Raw genomic sequence first — 25,178 nt, forward strand, 5'->3', positions numbered from 1 at the left:
AGCATCCTCTGGTTTACCAGCAGGAATAAAAGGAATGTGAGGAGCCCTCTGGCAACTGACTAGGGCCCTTGGCGTATGGAGACATCCCAACTGCTCATGTTGGAGCAGTGTCAACTCTGAAATGGAATAGTAGTATCAGGTGATGACTAGCCTATGGAATAATACGTGAATCTTCACTTACGTATGATTACTAATACCAACAACCAAAAACATGCTGCTGTTTTCTTCTTATACTCATAATGATGTCTTAGTAACATGAACCCTTCATAAGTTCAATTAACATCAATAAAGAGTACATCAACAATTGATTAGTTATGCATACAGCCAATGAATGACACTCAAAAAAACCCCAATAAAATCTGTTTTTTATGGATAATGAACATATCTACAATCTTCCATTGGACCAAAATCTCCTTTTCTCAAGTGAGTTTCTCTGTTCTAGGGCACACTTTATCATTCCATACATAGGAACTTACTAAAAACAGTAAAAGAAGCTCTGGGGACTGATGCTTACCAAAAGGCTCAATACATTTTTACATCACTGATGTCTCAAGACAGCACAGGGTCCCAGAGGCAGCTGTGGATCATTGAGCCCTGGCAACCAAGCACTGGCAGGAATGAATATGGACTGTGAAGGAATATGGACTGCAGTAACACTGGGGTGACATTCCAGAGCCATCCATAGCAGTGAGTCTTACCTTTTTAAAAGACACTCTTGGAAGTCTCTCCCCAGGAAAATGCATTTAAACTCAAAATACTACATATACTTCATAGCCTCCCATGAAACCCATCCATTCTTAGGGGTCCAAGACCCCAGATAAGAACTGTTGATCTGGATTTCTACCAGATACCCATTTACTCCTCCTATTGACGAGTCTGAAGCACATCCCTTCTCATTTTCCTGCTCAGATTTACAGCTACTCAGTAGATAGGTTATATATGTTGTGAGAAGGTATGGTGTAGTCAGGCTGCAGCCTTGTGAGTAGTCTATACTCCTTTAATTATTGCCTTTGTTTTTAGTTATTTCAGGGTTGGTCCACAGGACTTTCAGGGAGGGGAGGCATTAAATTTTTTTCTTCTTATAAGACTCCCAAGGTAGGTCGGAAGCATAGAGAAGACTACACAGTCAAGTGCCCAGAGGGGAATGTGGCAGGATTGGCAGTCGGTTGGTCTCTCTGCAGGATCTGTAATGTCAGAGAAAGGAAATCACCTGGAGGCTGGCATTGGCCCCTTCCGTTCCCAAGAGACAGATCCAGCCCTAAAACAGAAACGCCTACAAGGAAGGTCTGGGACTGGAATAGTTCTCATCACAGAAAATCCCTCTTCCAGGCCTGGTCCTAGGTAAAGTGGCCACTCTGTATCAAGGTCAAAGAGCTGAAGAGGACTCCTTTTGCCTGGGGTTTCATATTGCTCTTGCAACTTGGCTTCATCTCATTTTTGCTCCGTCACTCTGGGTACCAATGGCTTTGGGCAGGTATAAGGAAGTGTCCATTCCTATCATTTGCTCTGACTGTCCTACACACAGACACCAAGTAAGGATGGAGCAAAGGCCTTGGCAATCACTCTTGCCTTCAATAGATGAATGGCTGTAGTCCATCTAGTCCCTTAGTTGCACCTGTTTGTATTCCAAGCACTGAAAAACTTGCTCTGACAAAACTTGCCTTCTGGGATCTGGAGACAAAGCAAGGAGTTGTGACTACTGCTGGTCACTTCTGGAGCTGCCTTGAGGGTGACCATTAGAGACTTGAAACCACAATTTTCACTGAGGATCCAAACTTCAGATCACCTTTTATTTGCTTGCGGCTACTAAGGGGTCAAGGCAATGTTAGGGATGTAAAAAAATGCTGCAAGTGCCTATGAGATCAGGTTTTGTGGCAAGCTAGGGCCACCACTAATTCTCCATGATGACTTCTCCACAGGACTTGCTCAAGCACAAGCAAGGGACACACCAGTAATCAGCTGTGCACTATACACCGATTGCACCTAATGAGAAGAACAGATCACAGTCCTGCAACACAAACCTGCATACATCAAAGGTCCCAGTTGGCATTTTGGTCCAAGCTTAGCAAATCCCTTCCTGCTGTGAGATCAGGACAGAGGGGGCTAACAACACTCAGATGAGTGGTCACACCCCAAATCCAAAGCAGCAGCTTACAGGCCTCTGCTGCCTCACACCATACTCCAAACACAACAGCTGGCTTACATACCTATCCTACTTGGGGCCTCTCTCTCTCTGTGTTCTCTCCTTACCTCTATTCTGTCACTTCCACAAGGGCTGGAGGCTGGCCCAAACACTCCTGGCCAGAGAACAGGCAAGGGCTGACACAAAGGATCCTGAGCAAGTGATTTAGCCACATTATCTAGATTAGTGTAATGATGGGGAAAACACTGGCCAAGAAAAAAAAAAAAAGACGGAATTTCCAAAAGGTAAATTTCTGTGTATTCACACCTAATCTTCAGAAGTCGTGTAAACAATTTTTTTCTACCTTCCCCCATCATTTGCACAATTTTTGTCAAGTCCAAACGTAATTTAAAATGAGGTAGGTAGTTTCTCTCCACTCGTGCCTTCGTCTTTGTGGTGACTGTCGAGGCCTGTGTCAGGAAAGCACTAGTCTCCCGTGCGGGGGAGTGCCCAGGGCAGGCACCAGTGACTGCTGGAGCTTCTCAGTTGGCTATTTTCTCAATTTCATCCAAATCATCTGTGTCCAGTCTTTCTATTTTCTTATCTGGGGGGACAAAAGAGAATTCAAAGAGAGATCAACATGGGGCTACCATGGAGAGACACTTAGGAAAGGGACAGCACAGCAGGGAGAGAAGAAACTCACAGGTGTCTGCCCCACCTAGGGACGTGCCCTGCCTCTGGCCACAGCCATCCTTCATTTAACTCCAGAGGCTTCCGGTGCCTGAGCAAGGGACACTGATGGCACAATCAGAGCCCAGGCTGCTCAGCTGGCCAAGGGGCAACTGTCATTCGAGTCCCTGAGCCCTGACCTCTCCAGGTGTGCTCTTTGAGAATGTCCATGGTGAAGGAAAGGAGGGGAATGTGGATAGGGACACAGGCCTCTCTCAGGGCCACAGGAAAACCCACCCTTCCCCCTGCCCCTTGGACTTGCCCCTGTAAGGACAGGGCCCCGGCAGGAGACACTCCCAGGGACTCACTAAAATGCTCCTGGATCCTGTTCAGGATGTTCATGCTGTGCTTGCTGTCGACCATGTTCACCGCCAGGCCCCTCTTGCCAAAGCGGCCAGTGCGCCCAATCCGGTGCAGGTAGGTCTCGTTGTCCGGGTTCCCGTCCTTGTCCACAGGAAGGTCAAAATTGATGACGACAGACACCTGTTCAACATCAATACCTGTGTGAAGGAGAGTTGCAGAGGAGTAAGCACAGGAGACAAAATCATTGTCGCCCAGAGTCAAGCCATGTATACCAACTCTGGGTGGGAGGAGGGCTCTGGGAGGGGCCAGCTCCGGGATTTGGGAACAAGGCAGAACCCAGAGGAAAGAAAGAGAACTCTGGCAGGACCTAACCAAATTATGCAATCAGTAAGAGAGCCTCTGCTAGATAAGGATCTGGAGAGGGTGCCCCAAGAGGAGCAGGCGCCCTTCTAAACCAGGCAGATGCCTGTTTCCTTCCACCACGTCAGGACTCCTGGCTTCTGTGAAAGTTCTTATCTGCTGAGGGAGTCCAGTGTCTCCCAGAAAAGAATGTCACCCCTCACCCGTTCTCCCCCAAACCATCTGAGCTTCCCATATCCAAGGGTTTCTCCTGCTACCCGGAGCCTGGCAGACCAGGACACGTTCTCTGCTCACCACGGGCACACACGTTGGTGGTCACCAGAACCTTCTCTTTGCCCTCTCGGAAGCGCTCAATCACTGCAGCCCTCTGCTCCACCATCATTTCACCACTCAGCAGGGCCACCTGGTGGCCTTCTTTTGAGAGCTCTGCTGCCAGCCAACTAGCTGTTTTGCGGGTCTGGAGTGAAAAGAATTGTTTTAAATGAAGCTACTTGTAAAAGAAAAAAAAAGAAGATACCTGCGAAAAAGAGGCTTGTTGCCATTAAAATACATGAAAGTCCTGCTGAGTTCAGTCAGCAGGTTACCAATTTCTCAAACAGAATTTTAGCCACATTATTTTTTTTGGACAAATTACTTAAATGATCTTAGTGTTCACCTAGGAAGAGTGTAGTTTGAGCCAAAGGTCTTCATTCCTAAATAGTCTATATTCTTAATGTTTTAAAATTATTTCATTGGATGTTATCTGGAGTTTTCCAAGTTATCTCTAAGAAGTGGGTTCAGAGAAGGTTCAGTTCTTCAGTCTTGCCTTTATAACTCATTACAATCTGAGGAGCATATGCCCTGGGGCAGGTGGAGGTGATTCATCATTTTCTTTATCGTCACACAGAGGGAACCTGGTCCTCCTTGGAGTTAAGGGGGAGCTGGCTGACAGGGAGGGGATAGGGCAACACTCTCCAGGGGAGCTCCTCTCCCAGCAGGCCTGCAGCTGCTGCTGCTACTCACATGGCAGAAGATCATGGCTTGAGCAATGGTGATGGCCCCGTAGAGGTTACACAAGGCCTGGAATTTCTCATCTCTGTTATTGCAAAGGACGTAATACTGCTTGATGGTGTCCAGCGTCTCCTCCTCACGCTTCAGTTTGATAATGTTAGGATCTGGGACCACTTTCTGGGCAAATTTCCACACAGAGTCTTCAAAGGTGGCAGAGAAAAGCAGCATCTGGCAGTTTCTGGGCAGCATCCTGCAAGGGAATGCTGGATGACCCCGAGTGTTCACTGGAAGGAACTGAAGCACAGCCTCCTTAGGCTTGGATGGTCTATATCCCCAGGAAGGGGGCAAATGGGAGGAGGAGAATTACAGGGAGGAGGCAGGAGCAGACATAGCACAGGGGCAGGGGTAGTGTTAAAGTCCTTGAGTCTCCTTCCTCAACCCAGCTGGAAGTATGATGGTCAGTGCTGACATGGAAATGGCCCATCAAACAAATGATTCTGGAAGTTGTAAAGAAGCTGGTAGGGGCAAGAAGAGGAATTTGCAGTAAAAGGAGAAGATATTGCAGATCAGGAGGCCGAGAACTTCCTCCTGCCTCAGTGTTCCTACCTCTGGATGCGGATGCTCTGATCTTGGTGGCCCTGAGTAGCTATCATCACGTCAGCCTCATCCAGAACGAACACTTTGATCTTCTTGGGGTCAATGAACTTGAGCTTGGAGCACCAGTCCAGAACGGTCCCAGGGGTTCCAATGACAATGTGCTCACTGACCTTTTGACCTCTTTCCACTGTGGAGACAAGATGTTTTCCATGGGTATCCCCATGGCAAAGCCAGATTTCCTCTCTGAAAAATTCTAAAGCTATGATGTATTTTAATGCAATTGTTTTGTTGTTTGCATTAATATTTTAAGGAAAGGTTAGGATATCACTACAGTCTTTAATGGACAAACACAAAAAAACATAATGCTGAAAAGATATAGTAAGGATATAAACAATGAGAAGATGAAAACCTCTTCAGCGTATTCTTTTTCATAATCTTTAATCATCCAATTCTCTTTTAAGGATCTGTTATTTTTATTTCTTCTCTTTCAAGATCATTCCCCCAGACCAGGATTGCATTTCCTCACAAGTAGACTTTTTCTAAGTTCTCGCTCCAGTGCATTCTCCTCCTCAGCTATCTCAGTATCTACATCACACAAGTCAGCTGCCTTTACGTGACCCCTGCCCAGGTCAGCAAATAGGATTCATTTTGAAAGGTTTTGTCTTCTCAAAGAAACACAGACTGTCTCTCTTCGATAAAGTATTTCCCAAGACTAGGTCTGGCCGACCATGACATGTTCTTGGCCCTGTGCAGTCTGAAATTGAGAATTTGGCTTTTAAGTTTGAATTAGATGGTACCTATTGATTCAATTTTTAGTCCTTAATTACAACCTTGACCAGACACACACAAGTCCCCTCTGGTCACAGCCAAAGTTTTGCCCAAATGTGAATTTGAGTCAATTCAAAGCTAACAAATGCTGCTTCTTACTTAACAAACCAATGATTACCCCTCACAAAAAAATTATTCAAAATCCTCTGCCATTCTAATGCAAATCCAAATTATAATATTTTAAATGTCTTATGATCATTTTCCATTAAGTTTTATTATTTACTTTTTTCTTCAGAACTCCAAGTTGGCATTAGGACATTGTGCGCAGAGTGGATTTCTGCAAGTCATAAAGTCACAGGTTTATGTTAAAGATCCACAGAACTTAACCAAACTTCCAACAAATTTTAAATATCGTTAGTTTGTTGTAAAACAAATGAAAGTAGAAAAGATGAATAGAGAAAAAAGAATAATAAAAATAAGCTCCCAGAGTTAATCGCCATGACCATTCTAGAACATTTTTGTTCTTCTAATGACATTAAAAAGAAATTAGACAACTAAAGAAATCCAGAATTTGGAACATTTTATAAGCAACTAGTCTAGTCTGTTCAAAAAGTCAAATGTAATGAGGTGGGGGAGAATGTAAGGAGACTCTTCCAGATTAAAAAAAAGCTTAAGAGATACAACCAAATGCAGTGCATACACATGACTCAATTTTGGTTCAAAAACAAAACAGCCATAAAGATACACTTTGGGGACAACTGGGGAAAAATGAAAATGGAGTAAATGTTAGTTATTAGAGAATCTGTTAATTTTTTTGGTTATGATAGGGTATTGTGGGTATGCTGAAGAATGTCCTTCCTATGAAATGCATGGTAAAGTATTTAGGAATAAAGAGCCACAGTGTCTGAAATTTACTTTGAAATGGTTCACCAAAAATACACAAATGCATACGGATAAAGCAAATATGGCAAAATGTTAAGTTTGCAAATCTAAATGGGGGGGCACACATGTTCACTGTATTATTTCAACTGCATATGTTTTGAAATTTTTCAGAATAGAAAGAAGTTACCAGCTTAATGAATTCGGATCACATACTCATACTCACATTTATTGCCTCGAACAGCATAAGCTAGCTTCAGTTCAGGGTAAAATTTGCCCATCTGCTCAATCACTTTTCCCGTTTGAAGGGCGAGCTCATAAGTTGGGGAGAGGCAAAGACACTGGAAGAGAAAAGGGTGCAGAGTGAGAATTCAAGACAATAGCTCTTTTTTAATGGAGAATTACCGTTAAGATTCAGTTATTCCCCCAGCTGAGGCTGAAGGAAAGAGTATAGGAAGTGCACACCATTTGATTCTTTAAGTTGCAGAGTCATAAGCTAGAATTCTTAGAGGTCAGCACTCTGGCTAGGTGAAGACACTTGAAAACAGCCATTGGCCATTGGATTACCAAAACCCACGTGTGAGCAAGGACCTGAAATTCTAATTGGAGATTAGCTTCCTTTTCACTTAAAAGTTCTCTGAACTTTCTAATGGATTATATAGTTGTATGAAGGAGGTTTTTCTTGCAAGTAAAGGAGCCAACTATATCAGCAGTATCCCAGAACTGGCAAACTATGGAAAGGGGAGCAGTATTTTTGTTGTTACTAGAAGATCAGCCGTGTTGTTTGTGCTCAACTTAAGGGTTTCTAGTTTATGTAAAGAGTAATACATAGCTTGGCTTTTAATCCATCAAATGGCATTTCCCTTCTAGCTACGCATTAGCAGAAAAGCCAAATTCACCAAGCCCTTACCTGGGGATATCTATTTGCAGGTTCCACTTGGCTGAGCATGGCCAAGACAAAGGCAGCTGTTTTGCCAGTACCAGACTGAGACTGGGCAATTAAGTTCTGTGGGCTGCACAAGAAAACAAACTGTTTAGGAGCTTAGATCTTAAGTATCCTTTCAGTGAATAAAAATTAAGAATAAAGCTTAATTAAAGAATGAGCATTCAAAATTAATTTACAGAAGGCATCCTTGGATTGTGTAGCAGAGTTACATATGCTCGCTTCACAAATACAGAGCAGACAGAGAGATTTTATGGTAGGATTTGAAGCCCTCCTTATCTTTTATCTATTCTCAACACAGTAGCCAGTGATTCTTTTAAAATGTGAGTCAGCTCATGGCACTCCTCTGTTTAAAAACCTAATCACTCCTGATTTCATTCAGAGTAAAAGTTAAAATCCTTATAATACCCTACAAGGTCTCATCTGATCTGGCTCCCCATTATCTCTCTGCTCTCATTGGCTACTACCCTCTCCCTTATTCACTTCACTCCACCACAGCCGTTCCAGTGCTGCTCTGAAAACATGCCAGCCATGCTCTCATCCTAGGGCATGTGCCCCAGCTGTACTTTGCCTGGGACAGTTGTCCCCAAATGACAACATGTCAACTCTCTCCTCTCCTTCAAGTTTTTGCTCAGATATCATCTACTTGATGAGATCTTAGCCTAACCAGTTGATTTAAAATTGCAACCTGCAGGCCCAGTGGCATAGTAGTTAAGTTCGTGCGTCCCGCTTCGGAGGCCCAGGGTTCATGGGTTCAGATCCCAGGTGCACACCTACACACAACTCATCAAGCCATGCTGTGGCGGCATCCCACATACACAATAGAGGAAGATTGGCACAGATGTTAGCTCAGGGCCAATCTTCCTCACAAGATAAATAAATAAATAAAAAATAAATAAAATTGCAACCTACTTTGAAATGCCTTAAAAAACAAGATGTACTGGTGGATACATATGTGATAAAGTATAGTAAAATGTTAGGTGGTGGGCATATGAATGTTCACTATAAAATCCTTTCAATGGTGCTGGATGTTTGAAAATGTTCATAATAAAATGATGGGGGTAAAATTGCAATCATGTCCTTGGTATTCCCAATCTCTCCTATCATGCTCCATTTATTTTTCTCCTTAGTGCTTATCACCTTTTTATTTATTTATTTATTTTTTTGAGGAAGATTAGCCCTGAGCTAACTGCTGCCAATCCTCCTCTTTTTGCTGAGGAAGACTGGCCCTGAGCTAACATCCGTGCCCATCTTCCTCTACTTTATATGTGGGACGCCTACCACAGCATGGCTTGCCAAGTGGTGCCATGTCTGCACCTGGGATCCAAACTGGCGAACCCTGGGCCGCCGAAGCGGAACGTGAGAATTTAACCGCTGCACCACCAGGCAGGCCTCTATCACTTTTTTAAAAAACAACTTTATTGAGATATAATTCATATACTATATAATTCATCCATTTAGAATGTCCAAGTCAATATTTTTTGTATATTACATTATTAATTTTTAGAAAGTGTGCTAAGAGATACAATGTAAAATTTGCCATTTTTAAAGTGTACAATTCAGTGGCATTAATTACATTTACAATAAACCATTTTTTAACATAATATATACTTTATTTATTTTTAATAAAAACAAATTGTGCGCTAAACTAGAATGTAAGCCCTGTGGGGGCAGGAAATTTTGTTTTTTTGCAGGGGAAGATTTGCCCTATGCTAACATGTATGCCAACGTCTTCCTCCATTTTCTTCCCCTCACAAAGCCCCAGTACATAGTTATGGATAGCTGTAAGTTCTTCTTGTTCTTCTGTGTGAGCCACTGCTAGAGCATGGCTACTGACGGACGAGTGGTATAGTTCCGTGCCTGGGAACCGAACCCCAGCTGCTGAAGCAGAGCATGCTGAACTTTAACCACTAGGCCATCAGGGCTGGCTCATGGAGTTTTGTCTGCTCTGTTCACTAATGTATCCAAGTGCCTAGAACAGTATCTGTCACAAATCAGGGACTCAGTGAATATACGTTAACAAAGTAAAGATACTAGATAATTCTCTCAAGTCTCTTCTAACATTAACAGTCCAAAAATGAGCATCTACGAAAGCATCAAGATCCATAAATACAAACGACTAACATGAAATAATCTAATAAATATTCCATTTAGTCACCTTTAAGTATGATTAAAGTGCCAAGTAAAAAAAAAAGACATTCATCTTGAAAAAAAGTCACTATTATAACACAGAGCAAAGAAAACTTTAAGAAAATACAGACCTAAAATATCCATTTTCAGACAAATAGGAAAAGGAGTTTCAGGATTTAAGATTATATGTGGGGCCAGCCCGGTGACGCAGTGGTTAAGTGCACACGTTCTGCTTCGGCAGCCCGGGGTTCGCTGGTTCAGATCTCGGGTGTGGACATGGCACCACTTGGCAAGCCATGCTGTGGTAGGCGTCCCACATATAGAGTAGAGGAAGATGGGCACGGATGTTAGCTCAGGGCCAGTCTTCCTCAGCAAAATGAGGAGGATTGGCAGCAGTTAGCTCAGGGCTAATCTTCCTCAAAAAAAAAGAAAGATTATATGCAATATAATTTTATAAAATCATATATAATGTAGGGATCACTTTTTATAAAAAGTTCCTGGTGCTCTAGACTCCTGTTACTCAAAATGTGGTCTGACACCAGCAGCATCAGCATCACCTGGAAGCTTATTAGAAATGGTGAACCTCAGTCCCTGCCTCAGACCTATAAAATCAGAATCTGCATTTTAATAAATTCCTATGAGATTCCTATGTCTGTGGAAGTGTGGGAAGCACTACACCAGAAAACAGCCTTAATAACTGTACTATTCTGGCCTCCCAGAACACTGTTTGGTTTTTGCCTACTGTATTTGATACAATAAATTGTATATATCCACGTAATGAAATCATGCTGTATATGAATGACAAATATATACTTACCAACATAGAAAGATGATCATATAATTAAGTTAAGCACTTAAACATTTTATATGGTTCCATTTTAAAAAAAAGTATACATAAGTAAGTTTACACAGAAAAAAGTCTACAAGTCTCCACTCCAAATATTAATAGTGTAGAGGGGAGGGTGATTACAAATGATTTCTTTTTCTTATTTTTCATTGTTTTCCAACTTTTCTAAAATGAGCATGTGTTACTAGTATAGTTTGGAAAATGGCAAATTAAGAATGGGATAGAGTTGTGTCAGGACACCTACGGCTCAGCAAGCATCAAAGGCAGTGCGTTCTCCTGTATCTTGGATGGACGGTTGAAGCCCATGGCATAGACTCCCTGGAGAAGCTGTGGTTTCCTAGAAAAACAGTTAAAGATCAAAGTCACAGTCTCTTTGGTTGAGGAAAAAAAACAAATATCTGGGGGATTTTTTTCATTTTTAGTGCTCTTATACCAATCTAAAACTAACAATACTTAAATTGTGCCACACTTAGCACAGCATGTGAGTGCAGCTTTTTCAGATTGCCTGGGAATTTTACTTAATAACTCAACACAGCTAAATTCTTAGATTAAACTTGTGTTAGCTAAAAATGCTTTGCTGTGATGAAAAAATATATAAAACAGTCCTAGGATTTCTATCTAAACGCAAAGAGAAGAGTCAGAAAGTAAACTAATACTCACAGCCGAAGCTCCTCAAAGGACTTCACTGAGTAGAGGGGGGAGTTTGGATCCCGTTGGAGCACTTCCACTTGGTTTGTGTTATCAACAAGGTTGCTTCTGATCAGCTTGTTGAGTAAGGACTGGGCAGCTCTGTCCTCTGTGCAGAAAAAGAGAGCACAATTTTTAAAAGTCCATGAAATCCACCATGAGCTCATATGAATTCAATTGCCATGGGTATTTAAAGCAATAACATGTATTTGTACTGGGACTTCTAATTCAAGGTATATCATAGTTTTGATTTATAAATATAATTAATTAAAATAGTTTGTTTTATTAAAGGGAAAGTTATAATACTCGTTCCATTTGAGCCTCATATTTTCCTCCAGAACTCTATTCCTAATCTTCCTTTCCTGAGGTTATCTATTCCTCCTATCTAGACCCAGATATTTATTCTCAAATTGGCACTCAATATAAACTCAACATAAATATAAAATTATTAGCTTAACACATCACAACAATGAAAAAAACAGAAATTAACAAAGTCTGTATCTTGATTTCATATAAGCTGTTTGCATCTTGTTATTCATGTTAAATGTGTCAAAGTATCATTAAATTTAATTTTATTAGACAATGGGGATGCAAATTAAAATTTCCTTTATACTGCCCTGTACAAGATAATCATTCAGAGAATATTTCCCGCTGCTTCTGAAGTTCATCAGTTGTTTAAAGTAAAATTTCTCCAAAATGTAAACAATTAGAATTCCTGCACCAATGACTACATTAAACTTTTATGAGCACTATGCCTCCCGTCAAAGTGAAGCTAAGTAGGGTGTAAAAATAACAATTCATTCTCTTAGACTGTAGACCCTCATGTATAACTAAGGCTGCGTTACCTTTCTCTTCTTCATCTGTCTTCTCTGCATTAGCACTGGTCTTGACAACAGCACCTTTATCAGACACAAAGTGGCTGTCATTCAAAATCACATCCCATACCCAACAGGTGAGACAATTCAAATTCTATGAGACACTAGAAATGTAAAGGCCTGGGGAGCAAAAGAATAAATGAGGAAACCAAGCCACAGATAAAAAATTTTATTGTTCCTATAAAAAAAAAGTATGAAACACTGTTGCTTATATTTCAGTTCTTTCCTATTCCATGTCCTCTCACTGTACCTCAAAAACTAATGTTAATTTCCCTCATAGCATGAATATTTCTCAAATGTTATAGAAAGATGATTACAGCAGTCAATGATCAGAGACCACCCGAATGCTCAACAGAGGAATATCTGTGCAAAGCATATTTCATCAATAGATCAACACAATAATGCCATTTAGAGTCTATATATATAAACTGTTGATTAATAGAAACATACATTCAAACAATATTGTAGTTATGTAAAAATATACAGAAAAAGATTGTAAGTGAATTCAGAGTGAGGTAAATGTTACAGTTTTCCCCCTATATTAAGTACATCAACAAAAATTTAATAGAAATCTTAGAATTTTTTTTTATTGTTTAGTTTTTGAGGAAGATTAGCCCTGACCTAACATCTACTGCCAATCCTCCTCTTTTTGCTGAGGAAGACTGGCCCTGAGCTAAGCTCCATGCCCATCTTCCTCTGCCTATTATGTGGGACGCCTACCACAGCATGGCTTGACAAGAGGTGCCATGTCCGCATCCGGGATCAGAACTGGTGAACCCCGAGCCGCCAAAGCAGAATGTGCGAACTTAACTGCTACACCACCGGGCTGGCCCCTAGTAATCTTAGATTTTTGTAGATGTGATTTCAGAATGATTACAGTAGGTTAACTCTCAGGTTGCTCATACTTTATCTCATCTCGAATTGAGGTGTATTTTAAAACAATCTTTGGCAGTATATTCTTACGGTTAGTAATAAATTTAATAATTTATAAGCCAATTAGGCATCCTCATGCTTATATTAAGCACAGTACAAAACAAAACAATTCAGTTTGTTGATTCCCAAATTAAATGACTGCCAGCATCTCCCAGCCCTTCCTGGCACATATATAACTTTTTCCAGACAGTTGTTACATCAAAACACCTTCTAAAGGAGATCACATTTGTTTTAAAACTAGCTTTTAGTTACTCACCGTTGGCATCTGGTTTGGTTTTCTCTTCCTTCAGATGCAAGTTGCTCAACTAAATGGAGAATATGGGGGGAAGTGTCAGGAAAATCACTTAAAAGATTTTGAATCAACAGAGGCTCCCCAATGAAGCTGGGGGAGAAATGAACACTATCAAGACCTATTCATTAGATCTATTCATTAGATCTCTTCATTAGGTTGTACTGCTGGGCTCCTTTTGTTTACTAAATGTTTGAGTGAGAATAAACAAAATATCCCATAAATACAGCAGTAGAAAAAGTTGGTTATACAACAGCTCAAAATCCACACTTCCTAATTACAATCCCTAGAGAGAAGAATAATTTGTGAGTTTGCTTAATGCCCTGATTACAAAGACTCTGTACACTACCATTTGAGTTCTCGTTCTCTTTCCAAACAAGAGGAAATTTAAAGAGATTGGAAAATGCAGTCATACTTCAGACCAAGTACAATGAGGTGGGAGGACAGCAATGAAAAACATCTGTAGGTAGGAATCAATTATGTTGTAGGATATTATGTTTGAGCCACAGGACCACAGCATGCCGGTATGCAGCCTCACATTCAGGTTGCCTTGTGCTGGATGTTTGATATTTTACATTGGGAACAACCTGCAGCATCGTGGCACACTGTGTAATCAAAATACCCAACAGGCTGAAGTAGGAATAGAAAGGAAGGGACAGAGGAAAGAGACATTTCACAGAAAGAGTTATTAGGACCTTAATCAAACACTGTAGATCAGAGATATCCTGGCAGGACTTATCTCCCCTATTAGAATGAAAATACCTTTTTATTTGTCAATTATACCTCAATAAAGCTGAAAAAAAAGAAAATACCTTAAAGACAGGGGATATTTTTATTTTTAATTGACCTTTGGATCTAGCACAAAGCAAGTGCTCTAATCATAAATTTTTTTTTCTCCACCAAGCCCCGGTACATAGTTATATATCCTAATTGTATGTCCTTCTAGTTCTTCTAAGCCACAGCATTACTTGATGAGTGGTGTGTAGGTCTGTGCCCAGGATCCAAACCGAGGAACCCCGGGCCGCTGAAGCAGAGCACACAAACTTAACCACTATGCCATCGGGCCGGCCCCTAATCATAAAACATTAAGTAGGGCTTAAGACATCATCTAGTCAAACGTAAAAGAATGAAAATCACCACAGTCAAATGGCTATTTCTTAAAGGACTATCTATACAGGTACTTCATGTCTTGAGGTCCATTTCTGTCTTTCCTCTAAGTCCAAGAAGGGAGAAAGGGGAGGGAAGAATGAAAAAATTGTTTGTTTTAATGGGTGGTTAGTTGGGAATGGAGGAACCTCACTTCTATTTATGGAAACTAAAAAGGAAGTTTCTGGTGTCTGCTTTGTTGTTGGGAGGAGGGGGAAGTGGTGGGGAAAGCACTGGAGAGACTGGCAAGAAAGGAAACTAGCAAAAATGGAAATCATCATAAAGCAGTAACAACCCTTCATTAATTCTGAAGGATAGGGAACACGCTAAAAGATAACAAATACGAAACAACCAGCACAGTGCATGATATACAGTAGATGTTCAATATATTTGTCTTCACTAAAGCACTCCTCCTTCACATCCTGCCAATGAACCGAGCTTAAGTCTACTATTCAGGGCTGATTAAAAAAAAGGGAGACAGATTGATTTATTGGCAATATTTACAAGAGTAAGGTTAATAGTACTCACTCCTACGGTGATAACTGCTACCTAAAATAAATGATAGGGCTGAAATATAAATGAGTTAATAAGGTACAAGTGAGTTAGAAATATCCATTACTGTAAAACATTTGAATAGTCAATGATAAAAGGACAAACCATTCTTTTTCTTTTTTGAGGAAGATTAGCCCTGAGCTAACTGCTGCCAATCCTCCTCATTTTGCTGAGGAAGACTGGCCCTGAGCTAACATCCGTGCCCATCTTCCTCTACTCTATATGTGGGACGCCTACCACAGCATGGCGTGCCAAGTGGTGCCATGTCCACACCTGGGATCCAAACCAGGGAACCCTGGACCACCGAAGCAAATGTGTGAACTCAACCGCTGCACCACTGGGACAGCCCCAAACCATTCTTTTGTTCATATATTGTTCAAATTGAAGTTAACAATAAATAAATAGTTACAATAACTAAAATGCAATGTGTAGGAAAAGTTGGTAGCAACAATTAGATGAAACCAATAGATGTAGTATTTTACCATAACAATGCTGGAGAGGTTCCAGCGGAATCTAAAAACATACTTAGCTCGTACTAGGATATAAGGATCCCAAAGCCCATAAGGCAAAGGCAGCAGGACAATGAAGTTTGTATTACTCACTGCAAAGTCAGTGCACTGCACGCTGAAACTTAGGTTGAAAGTGCAATTAGTTTACATACCTTCTTTTGCTCTATTTATTTGGACCAAAAAGCAGGAACCAATTTCTCTTGCAATTTCAGTGGAAACCATTTTGAAATCCAAAAGGCAAAAAAGCAAAAACACTCACATTATAATATCCACATTTTTCAATGCCTTTAATTAATATTTTAGTTTTTAAGATATATCAAATAATTGAAAATGATACAGTTACACATCGCATTTTATTCAAAGTTTTTGAGAAAGGATTCTGAAGACAGAAGGAAGATTTAATGGTAAATGAACTATACTCAATAGAAATTGCCTCAGGCAAAACGATGAAGTACGAGATTAAGAGGCTCACTCATCACAGTTTTGTGTTTTTTTTTTGAGGAAGATTAGCCCTGAGCTAACTCCTGCCAATCCTCCTCTTTTTGCTGAGGAAGACTGGTCCTGAGTTAATATCCATGCCCATCTTCCTCTACTTTATATGTGGGACGCCTACCACGGCATGGCTTGCCAAGCGGTGCCATGTCTACACCCGGGATCCGAACTGGCGAACCCCAGGCCGCTGAAGTGGAACGTGCTCACTTAACTGCTGCGCCACCAGGCCGGCCCCTCATCAGAGTTTTCTAATCCCTTTGCCCCCCTCTAAATTGAAATTTCCAATGGAACAAAGGGGAACAGAGAGGAGCCACTGAGGAATGAGGAAATAAATATAATTAGAATCTAATATTTTCTTATCTAAAATGAATAAGAGATAAAGCTTCATGAATATTTAAAATACAGTAACCTTCCACTGTATATGTCACAGTCACCTACGTCATGCAATGCCTGTGAAGATCCTCAGTGGGAGTTCCACAAGGAAGAGGGTAACAGGCATTTTTACTCAGATGTTCACTTTTAGAATACTGTGATCCATTATAATTTACCCGTGCATGGTTAAGTAGATTCACAAATCTTATCCACATTCAACTAATCCATACAATATGAACAAGTAATTTAAACGATTCCTGCAAAGAAACTTTGAATTATACATAATAACAACATTAACAATAATAGCTGTCTCTTATATAGCACTTATATCGGGCATGTTCATAACTCAATGAGTTAGGTACTATGAGTATCCCCATTTTACAGATGTGGAAACTTAGGCATAGAAAGTTAAGCAATTTGCCCAAGGTCTTATAACTAGTAAGTGAGGGACCCAGAATACAAATCCAAAGCTGTCTGGCTACAAAGTCTGAGGCCTTAACCTCTACACAATAGTGCCTTTCATAGATAATACTAATCTCAGAGAAAATGATAATCTTAAAGATGATACAATGGTGCAGGTGCTTTGGAAAATAGTCTGGCAGTTCCTCAAAACTTAAATACTGAGAGATCTACTATATAATCCAACAATGCCACTTCTAGATATACACCCAAGAGAAGTGAAATACACATCCACATAAAAACTTGTACATGAATGATCATAACAACATTATTCATTATGGCCAAAAAGTAAAAACCATCCAAATGTCCATCAACAGACATTGATGAATGGATAAATAAACTGTGGTATAGCTATACAATGGAATACTATTTGGCAATAATAAGGAACGACATTCTGATTCATGCTGCAACATGGATGAACCTTGAAAACATTATGCTGGGGCTGGCCCCATGGCCTACTGGTCAAGTTTGGCTCACTTCACTCCAGCAGCCTGGAGTTCAGTTCCTGGGTGCAGACCTACACCACTCGGCAGTGGCCATGCTGTAGTGGTGACCCACATACACTTGATCTTAGCCAAAAGGCCAAGAAGGGATGGTGACCCACATACAAAATAGAGGAAGATTAGCACAGATGTCAGCTCAGGGTGAATCTTCCTCAGCACAAAAAAAGAAAAGAAAAGAAAACATTATGTTAAGTGAAAAAAGCCAGACACAAAAGATCACATATTATATGATTCCATTTATACAAAATGTCCAGAATAGGCAAATCTAGAGAGAGAAAGTAGATTAGTGATTGCAAGGAGCTAGGGTGGGAGGTTAGAGAGAAAAAGGGGTAACTGCTGATGGGTACGGGTTTCTTTTTGGGGTGATGAAAATTTTCTAAAATTGATTGTGATGACAATGATCCATACTTCCTCCAACATAAAAAAATTAACAAAATGGATCATACTCATAAATGTAAATTTAAGGCTATAAATCTTCTAGAAGAAAATACAGGTGAAAAGCTTTGTGGCCTCGGGTAAAGTGTATTTCTTAGAACACGAAAAGAACTAATTGTGAAAAAATTGACAAATTAGAATTAATCAAAATTGAAAATGTCTTTTTGAAAAGTACTATGAAGAAAATTAAAAAAGTCAATTTTCAGTCTGAGAGAATATATATGCAATACACCTATCTGATAAAGAACTTGTATCATGAATACATAAAGAGCTCTCCCAACTCAATAATAAGAAAACAATCTGATTTTTAAAACAGGCAAAAGATTTGAAAAGCCACCTCAAAGAAGTTATTTGACGGCAAAGAAACACATGAAAAATTCTCAACATCATTAGTCATTAGGGAAACGTAAATTAAAATCACAATGAGATACCACTATATACCTATAAGAATGGAGAAAAAGGGCTGGCCCAGTGGCATAGTGGTTAAGTTTGCATGCTCCAATTCAGTGGCCTGGGGTTCATAGGTTCAGATCCCACACACAGACCTGCACAATGCTCATCAAGACATACTGTGGCAGCACCCCACACACAAAGTAGAGGAAGACTGGCTCATCAACAATAGTCCTCAAGCAAAAAGAGGAAGATTGGCAACAGATGTTGGCTCAGGGCCAATCTTCCTCACCAAGGGAAAAAAAAAAAAGCAAAAAAAATTGGCCATGCTGTACTCATGAGGACATAGAGCACCCAGAGCTCTCATACATTGCTGGTGGGAATACAAAATAGTACAGCCACTTTGAACAACACTTTGGTATATAACTTAAAGTTAAACATACACTTAACATATAACCCAGCAAATCCCAAGAGAAATGCAAACCTAAGTCCATACAATAATCTGTATCCTAATATACATAGTTGCTTTATTCATAATTGCCCCAAACTGGAAAATACCCAAATATTGATCAAGAGAAGATTAAGCAAACTGTGGCACATCCATACATGGAATGCTCCTTAGCAATAAAAGGGAACTACAGATCCATATAACAACATGGTTGAATTCCAAATGCCTTAAGCTAAGTAAAAGCCAGATTTTTCAAAAGGCTACACATTGTATGATTCCATTTATATGACATTTTGGAAAAGGTAAAACTATAGTGACAGAAAACAAATCAACAGCTGCCAGAGAAGTGTAGAAGAAGGAAGTGACTGCAAAAAGTTTGACGGAACCTTTTGGGGTGGTGGAAATGTTCTATATGTTGATCGTGGTGGTGGCTGCACAATGCATGCCTTTGTCAAAATTCACAGAACTGTAGCACTAGCAAGGATGAATTTTACTATATATAAATTACACCTCAATAAACTTGACTTAAAAAAATTAAAGGACCAGTACAAGAGGTCCAACATTCAACTAATAAGAGTTCTGGAAAGAGAGAATGAAGAAAAAACAAAGGGGAAGAAATCAACAATGAAATTTGTCAAGAAAATTTCCTGCAACTCAAGGACAAGAGTCTTCCAGATTAAAAGGACCCACCCAGTGCCTTGTAAAATGGATGAAAATAGACCCATCCCAAGACACATCATCATGAATTTTCTGAATACTGGAGACAAACAGAAGATTCTCCAAGCTTAGAAAGGGAAAAACAGGTCATATCAGGAATCAGAATGGTCTCAGACATCTCAACAACAAATACATAAATCTAGAAGGCAATGGAACAATGCCTTTAAAATTTGGCACTAAAATAATTTCCAACCTACGATTCTACACCCAGCCATACTATTATCCAAATAATGGGACAAAATAAGCTAATTTTAGAAACGCAATACCTTAAAAAATATACTTCCTATACACCTCCAGAAAGCTGATGGATGGCTCCACCAAATCCAGAAAGATGAAGAGAGGGGATCCAGAAAAGAGGAGATCCAGTACAAAAGAGGAGCTGGCCTGGTGGTGTAGTAGTTAAGTTCACACACTCTGCTTCTGCGGCCCGGGGTTTGTGGATTCGGATCTCAGGCGCAGACCTACACACCACGCATCAAAGCATGTCATGGCATCCCATATACAAAATAGAGGAAGACTGGCACAGATTTAGCTCAGGGACAATCTGCCTCACAAAAACCAATACAAGAGAAGAGGAGGGAATCCCCAGAATGAAGGCAAAGGGAAATTTGCCCCATTCACCTCAGACCTCCAAAATGAGTTGTGCTCTAAACACAGGGACAACTAGTCCAGTTCGAAGCAGGCTAAGAGATCTGGGAGACATGGAATTGGTAGAATACTTGATGTGTCTGAACATCCTGAGATAAACTTAGACAATTAGCAAAGAGCTTGGGGTTGACTTGGTGATAAGTACAAAGAACACAAAGCAAAAACACAAGGCAATTGTAAATTCCAAGGAAAAAGAAAGCTTTATAGGAAAGTAAAAGTATTCATGAGTTACTAATATAAACATGGAATACTGATCTAACCAAAATTATAATGAAAACATGGGGAATGGGAAGGTGTGCGTTTGTGTTGGGGAAAGGAGGATGGAGGAAAGAGTCAAAATCAATAAATACCTAAAGCAGAAAATTCAAGAAGTAGCAAAACGTACGTTATTCAGGGAACAAGGAGGTCAATATTGTAAATCAGTTTCAAGAGAAATAGTTTTCTCTGGGGAGGTAAAAATTGGTGGGAACCAGTTTTTAAAACTATTTGACTCTTTAAACTATGTGCATATATAAGGTATTTATAAGTTATTAAAATAAGACTAAGTTCTTGTTCTCGAAGAATTCACATAAGTACTACAAAAGTAGGCTCAACGCACCATCAAAACTTAGTGTTTAGGCGAGAGAAATTAATTCTACAGAGTAACATTTAACACATATCCTGCTTCCTGTGTGTCAGGCCGAGAACGAGTTATGCTGATCAGGACAGGATTTACTAACTGTCGGGCCTACTAAATGGATCATTCATCATCACTCAGCAAGCTTAGGAAGCACACATATATCAGTAAGCCATGGTCCCTGAGCCCAAGAAGCTCAGAAACCGGAGGTGAAGAGTGACACCTACAAAGGTGATTACAAGTCCAGGGTGGTGAACTCAGTCTATGATCAATCCTGATTCCAGGAAGACAGGCAGGTGGCTGGACTCATTTTCGATGGGAGCACTCACCTGCACTTAGATAACCTGGGAGGCCGCTGGGTAAACAAAGCCAGGGCAGGATCCTGGCACCATCCCCATCTGGCCCTGACCCACCTAGAGAGTGTCCTTTCCCAGGGATCTGATCCCCAGTCAGAACTGACCCCCTGATCCTTTAACGGCTGAAACCAACTCACCGACTCAGCCGCCGCTTCCTGTTCATCTACTGCCAGGGCCCACGAGTCGGTGGCCATGGTCACAGGCACGAGTGGGACGCTGGTGCCGGCGGAATCGCTGGCGGGCGCAGTGCGATCGCGGGCTCCCTGGAGTCTCGGCTAGCCCAGCGCCAGCCCCACTGAAGGGGAAGACATTCGCTCCGGCCCGGCGCGGGGGACCGGAAGCGGCGCGCCGCAATGACGTCGGAGCCGCGCCAGTCCGGCAGCCCCTCGCCCCCTTCGGGCTGTTGCTTCGGTCTCCTTCAGATCCTACTCTCACTCCTGGTAGCTCATCCTTTCTTATCCCACGTCCAGAACCGCAGACTGAAGCATGTAGTTACCTTAAAGGCCTAAGCTCCTGTCACCTGGTTCTGCAAAGAGCAAAACCACATTCCCGCCCAGCATAGCGCCATAAAGAAGCTCGAATAGACTGAATACGTATATCGAAACACAAAACCGTTACAGCAAGCCGCAAAACTGGAGACTGAAACAAGCAGATCTTTCTTCTCACTTTGCAGGTTGGTAATTTCAAATGTCCAGGAGTTGGCCAGGGTGTTGAGAATCAGCCCTCTCAAATACCGTTTGGTGTGGCAACACCACTTGCAGGATTTCACCTTGAAAAAATACTCAAGGGAGGTGCTGGGGAAATGCGTTCCAGGTAGAGGATCGGACACAAGAAAGGACAAACAGGTTTGTGCGGCTGAACAGAGTTCCCGTGGGGATTGACTAGAGCAAGGGATGAAAAAGTTGGTAGGAGGTTGATGAAAAGGGCCATGCAGAGCAGCTTAATGAGCAAGTGAGTTCACCCAGGGAACCCCTCCCCATCTGGCATGACTTTTGGAGTCAGCTGTGCCTGGGTTAGGATCCCAGCTATCCCATGTAAGAGTTGTGTGATTGTGTGCTTTTTAAAAGAGAATTTTAAAAAAGGAAAAACATTTTGGGCTTTTAGAAGAGGTAAAATAAAGATTGTGACATTTGCTCTCCCCTAACTAGGATCAAATAAGCTTCTCTGCCCTTGTTCCTTCACTAGAAAGAAGCTGAGCATTTTCCTGCAACCTGAGAAAATGAATCCCCATTTCTCTCACTTTGCCAATGTTCCACTACAATAAATTAATTTGAAGCAATAGTGGGCTCTATGTGAGATTCTACCTGTAAAGTATGAGCGAAAATGTTTGGGAAAGGGTAAAGCAGTTCCTGGCAATCCTTTACTTGCCATGATTCTTCTCCTGCACCCTTTAGGGGGTTAACTTGGGGAAGATTATTTTTGGATCCTACAGGTGAGGATGTGCACAAATAAAAAGGCAAACACAGCCAGGCAAGCCATGACCTACATCATGTCAGAAGCAACCCTGGAATTTTTTTTTTTTTTTTTTTTTGGAGGAAGATTAGCCCTGAGCTAACATCCATGCCCATCTTCCTCTATATGTGGGACACCTGCCACAGCACGGCTTGATAAGCGGTGCATAGGTAGTAGCAGTGCGGCCAACCGCACTCAGGGTCCCCAGGATCCAAAACAGAGAACTCCGGCCATCGAACCAGAACACACAAACTTAACCCTACACACCCAGGCAGGCCCCAACCCAGGAAATATTTTGCCAGAGAAATTATACTGATCACAAGGCTAAAGGAGGTGAAGGAAAAAAAAAATTTTAAGCTTAATTAAAAAATAAGTCATCCAAAGTGCAGGACTTATATAATAGGATCCACTTGTGCAAAAAAAACCAAACTCACATATATGCTTGTACATACTGTAGAAAATGTGTAAGACAGAAAACCGGTAACTGGCTGCTTCTAGTGAGGGGCTCTAAAAGTCTGGGGTGGGAGACTTCCTTTTTGTTATGTACGCTTTATTTTCTGAAATTTCTTTTCCATGTGCATGTCTTCCTTTTAAATGTGTATTTCAGACAAACAAGAAATATAACAAACATCTAGGTGCCCCACCTGAGAGTTTAAGATATAAAATAATTGATTCAGTTGAAGCTCCCTGCACAGCCATTGCTATCCCGAATTTGGAGCTTATCCTTCCCATGAATGCTTTTAGCATGTGTTACTTTGTCTATTAAAAAAAAAAAAACTTAAAAATAAGCATCAGGATTCTAGATTCTCCTAGTCCACCTCCCGCACCTGCGAGAATCCCGCTAGAAAGAATCTGGTTCGCAAAGTGGGGCGTGGAGTGATGAATGAGGGGAATAAGAGCACCTGGATTTGAATTCTGCCTCCTGCATTTACCCCCACGCGGCCTTAGGCAGCCTGCATCGCCTCGAAATCCGGGTAAGTACCACCTCAGGGCGGTTAGATCCAACGAAGTCACAGGGTGAAGGCCTTCGGCCCTGTGCCTGGCTTATGGCGAAGGCTCCATAAATATCAGCTGTTATTATTCCTGCCCCTGGCCCCAAGGGTGCGGGCGAGGAAGACGTCTAAAGGTGGAAAAAGAGGGTCTCCTCGCTACTCTCAGAGATACTCACGTCGCCAACGGGCAGGGCGAGCGGAAAGCGCCCCAGGGCGCGGCCTCGGATCCGGCCAGCTGGCCCGGCCATCGCCTCTCACCATGGCGGTTCCCTCTGCGAACGGCCACGCACCGCCCCAGCCCCGCCGGCGGAGCCCTGCAAGCCGCGCCGCCAGCCACTCAGCGGAGGGCACGAAGCAGCCTCGGGCATGCGCGCCAGGAACCTGGGGCAAAAAGCCGAGTCTAGGCACCAGCAGGGGGCGCCTCTGTGTGGCTTTTGTCATTTATTGTTGAATGTCGGGTTGCCTGGGTAGACTGGGAACTCCATGAGGGCAAGGCGGTGTCTGCTTTCCTTAATTTTGATCCTCAGAGATGAACTCATAATAGACACTCATTTGGTGAATAAATAGATGAGGAATGCACATCTCTGGGTAGAGCAAACATTTATTTATTGTGAGGAAGATTGAAACAGTAATGTACACCTGAAATTTATACAATGTGATAAAGCAATATGGCCTCAATAAAATAATTTTTTGGGTTTTTTTTGTTGTTGAGGAAGACTGGTCCTGAGCTAACATCAGTGCCATCTCCCTCTATTATAACTGATGCGGATTCAGCGAGCTGAAGGGTCGAAAGAAAGATTTCTTGGACTCTTAAGGTCTGGTGGTAGTGCTCTTTTATTCAGAGAATAGCATGGGGACAGCCTCCACGGGCAGTGAAGAGCTGCAGTGTGTTGAGGGTAGGGCTAAATATATAAGGCATAGGTATGTCAGTTATTTTTTACAAGACAAAAGAAAGATCTTGTAAAAAAGTCGTCAAAATGGAATCAGTGCAGGTGGGGTCTGGTTATTGTGTGGTCATACAACTTTAGATACGAATCAGGTCAGGACATCCTGTACTTCCCTGAGGGTGGTATAGATTGGCATGTAGGGCAGGACACCTTGGGCTTCTCTTCCTGGGGCAGCCTTGATCCACATCAATAAGCACACCAAAGCATGGCTTAATAAGTGGTATATATGTCGTGCCTGGGATCTGAACCAGCCAACCCCGGGCTGCCAAAGTGGAGTACACAAACTTAACCACTATGCTGCTGGGCCAGTCCCAAGCAAATTTTTTTTTTTGAGGAAGATTAGCCCTGAGCTATCTGCTGCCAATCCTTCTCTTTTTGCTGAGGAAGACTGGCCCTGAGCTAATATTCATGCCCATCTTCCTCAAAGCAAACTTTTTTTAAAAAATTATTTTATTGAGCAGCCGGGCCAGTGGCCAAGTGGTTAAGGTTCTGTGCACTGTGCTTTGGCAGCTCAGTTCGTGGGTTTAGATTCGGGCCCAGACCTATTCCACTCACCAGCCATGCTGTGGCAGTTTGTCACATACAAAAAAATAAGAGGAAGATTGGCACAGATGTTAACTCAGGGCTAATCTTCCTCAACAAAAAAAAAAAAAGAAAGAAAAAATTTTATTGAGGTCATATTGCTTTATCAC

At 41.6% G+C, this 25,178-nt stretch overlaps 2 protein-coding genes across 6 annotated transcripts in view; one reads left to right on the top strand and one right to left on the bottom strand.

Annotated features, from left to right (window-relative positions):
- Positions 1-348: 348 nt before the first annotated feature.
- LOC103552402 (ATP-dependent RNA helicase DDX19B) lies at positions 349-23,901 on the bottom strand. Of its 5 annotated transcripts, XM_070613865.1 has the most exons (13): positions 19,742-19,936; positions 15,812-15,858; positions 13,420-13,468; positions 12,201-12,254; positions 11,329-11,464; positions 10,913-11,005; positions 7,659-7,761; positions 6,975-7,089; positions 5,111-5,288; positions 4,517-4,754; positions 3,809-3,971; positions 3,160-3,351; positions 349-2,726 (listed from the first exon to the last, which is right to left on the bottom strand). In XM_070613865.1, exons 6-13 carry the CDS (start codon positions 10,972-10,974, stop codon positions 2,665-2,667), a joined length of 1,113 nt encoding a protein of 370 aa, XP_070469966.1. In that variant the 5' UTR covers positions 10,975-11,005; positions 11,329-11,464; positions 12,201-12,254; positions 13,420-13,468; positions 15,812-15,858; positions 19,742-19,936; the 3' UTR covers positions 349-2,664. The 5 variants fall into 5 exon arrangements, with proteins under 5 accessions (XP_070469966.1, XP_008520582.1, XP_008520583.1 ...); XM_008522360.2 differs by lacking the exons at positions 15,812-15,858; positions 19,742-19,936 and adding an exon at positions 23,716-23,901; XM_008522361.2 differs by lacking the exons at positions 15,812-15,858; positions 19,742-19,936 and adding an exon at positions 21,233-21,445.
- The window catches only part of AARS1 (alanyl-tRNA synthetase 1), a 28,228-nt gene continuing 24,497 nt past the window's right edge, over positions 21,448-25,178 (top strand). Inside the window, exon 1 of the mRNA XM_070613864.1 lies at positions 21,448-21,768. The gene's annotated coding sequence lies outside the window, so the exon portion shown is untranslated. The remainder of the gene's footprint in view (positions 21,769-25,178) is intronic.

This window comes from Equus przewalskii, chromosome 3, assembly GCF_037783145.1.
Source record: "Equus przewalskii isolate Varuska chromosome 3, EquPr2, whole genome shotgun sequence".
In the NCBI taxonomy this organism is placed as follows: Eukaryota; Metazoa; Chordata; class Mammalia; order Perissodactyla; family Equidae; genus Equus; species Equus przewalskii.

What these genes read in the sequence shown, in the direction of transcription:
- LOC103552402 (XM_008522360.2), bottom strand. Translation starts at nt 23,787, where the DNA reads ATGGCCGGGCCAGCTGGCCGGATCCGAGGCCGCGCCCTGGGGCGCTTT. An exon ending in TCCTTTGAGGAGCTTCGGCT is followed by an intron (nt 11,006 to 11,328) that starts GTGAGTATTAGT and finishes CTGTTTTTCTAG; the next exon opens with GAAACCACAGCTTCTCCAGG. An exon ending in CAGAGCATCCGCATCCAGAG is followed by an intron (nt 4,755 to 5,110) that starts GTAGGAACACTG and finishes ATTCCCTTGCAG; the next exon opens with GATGCTGCCCAGAAACTGCC.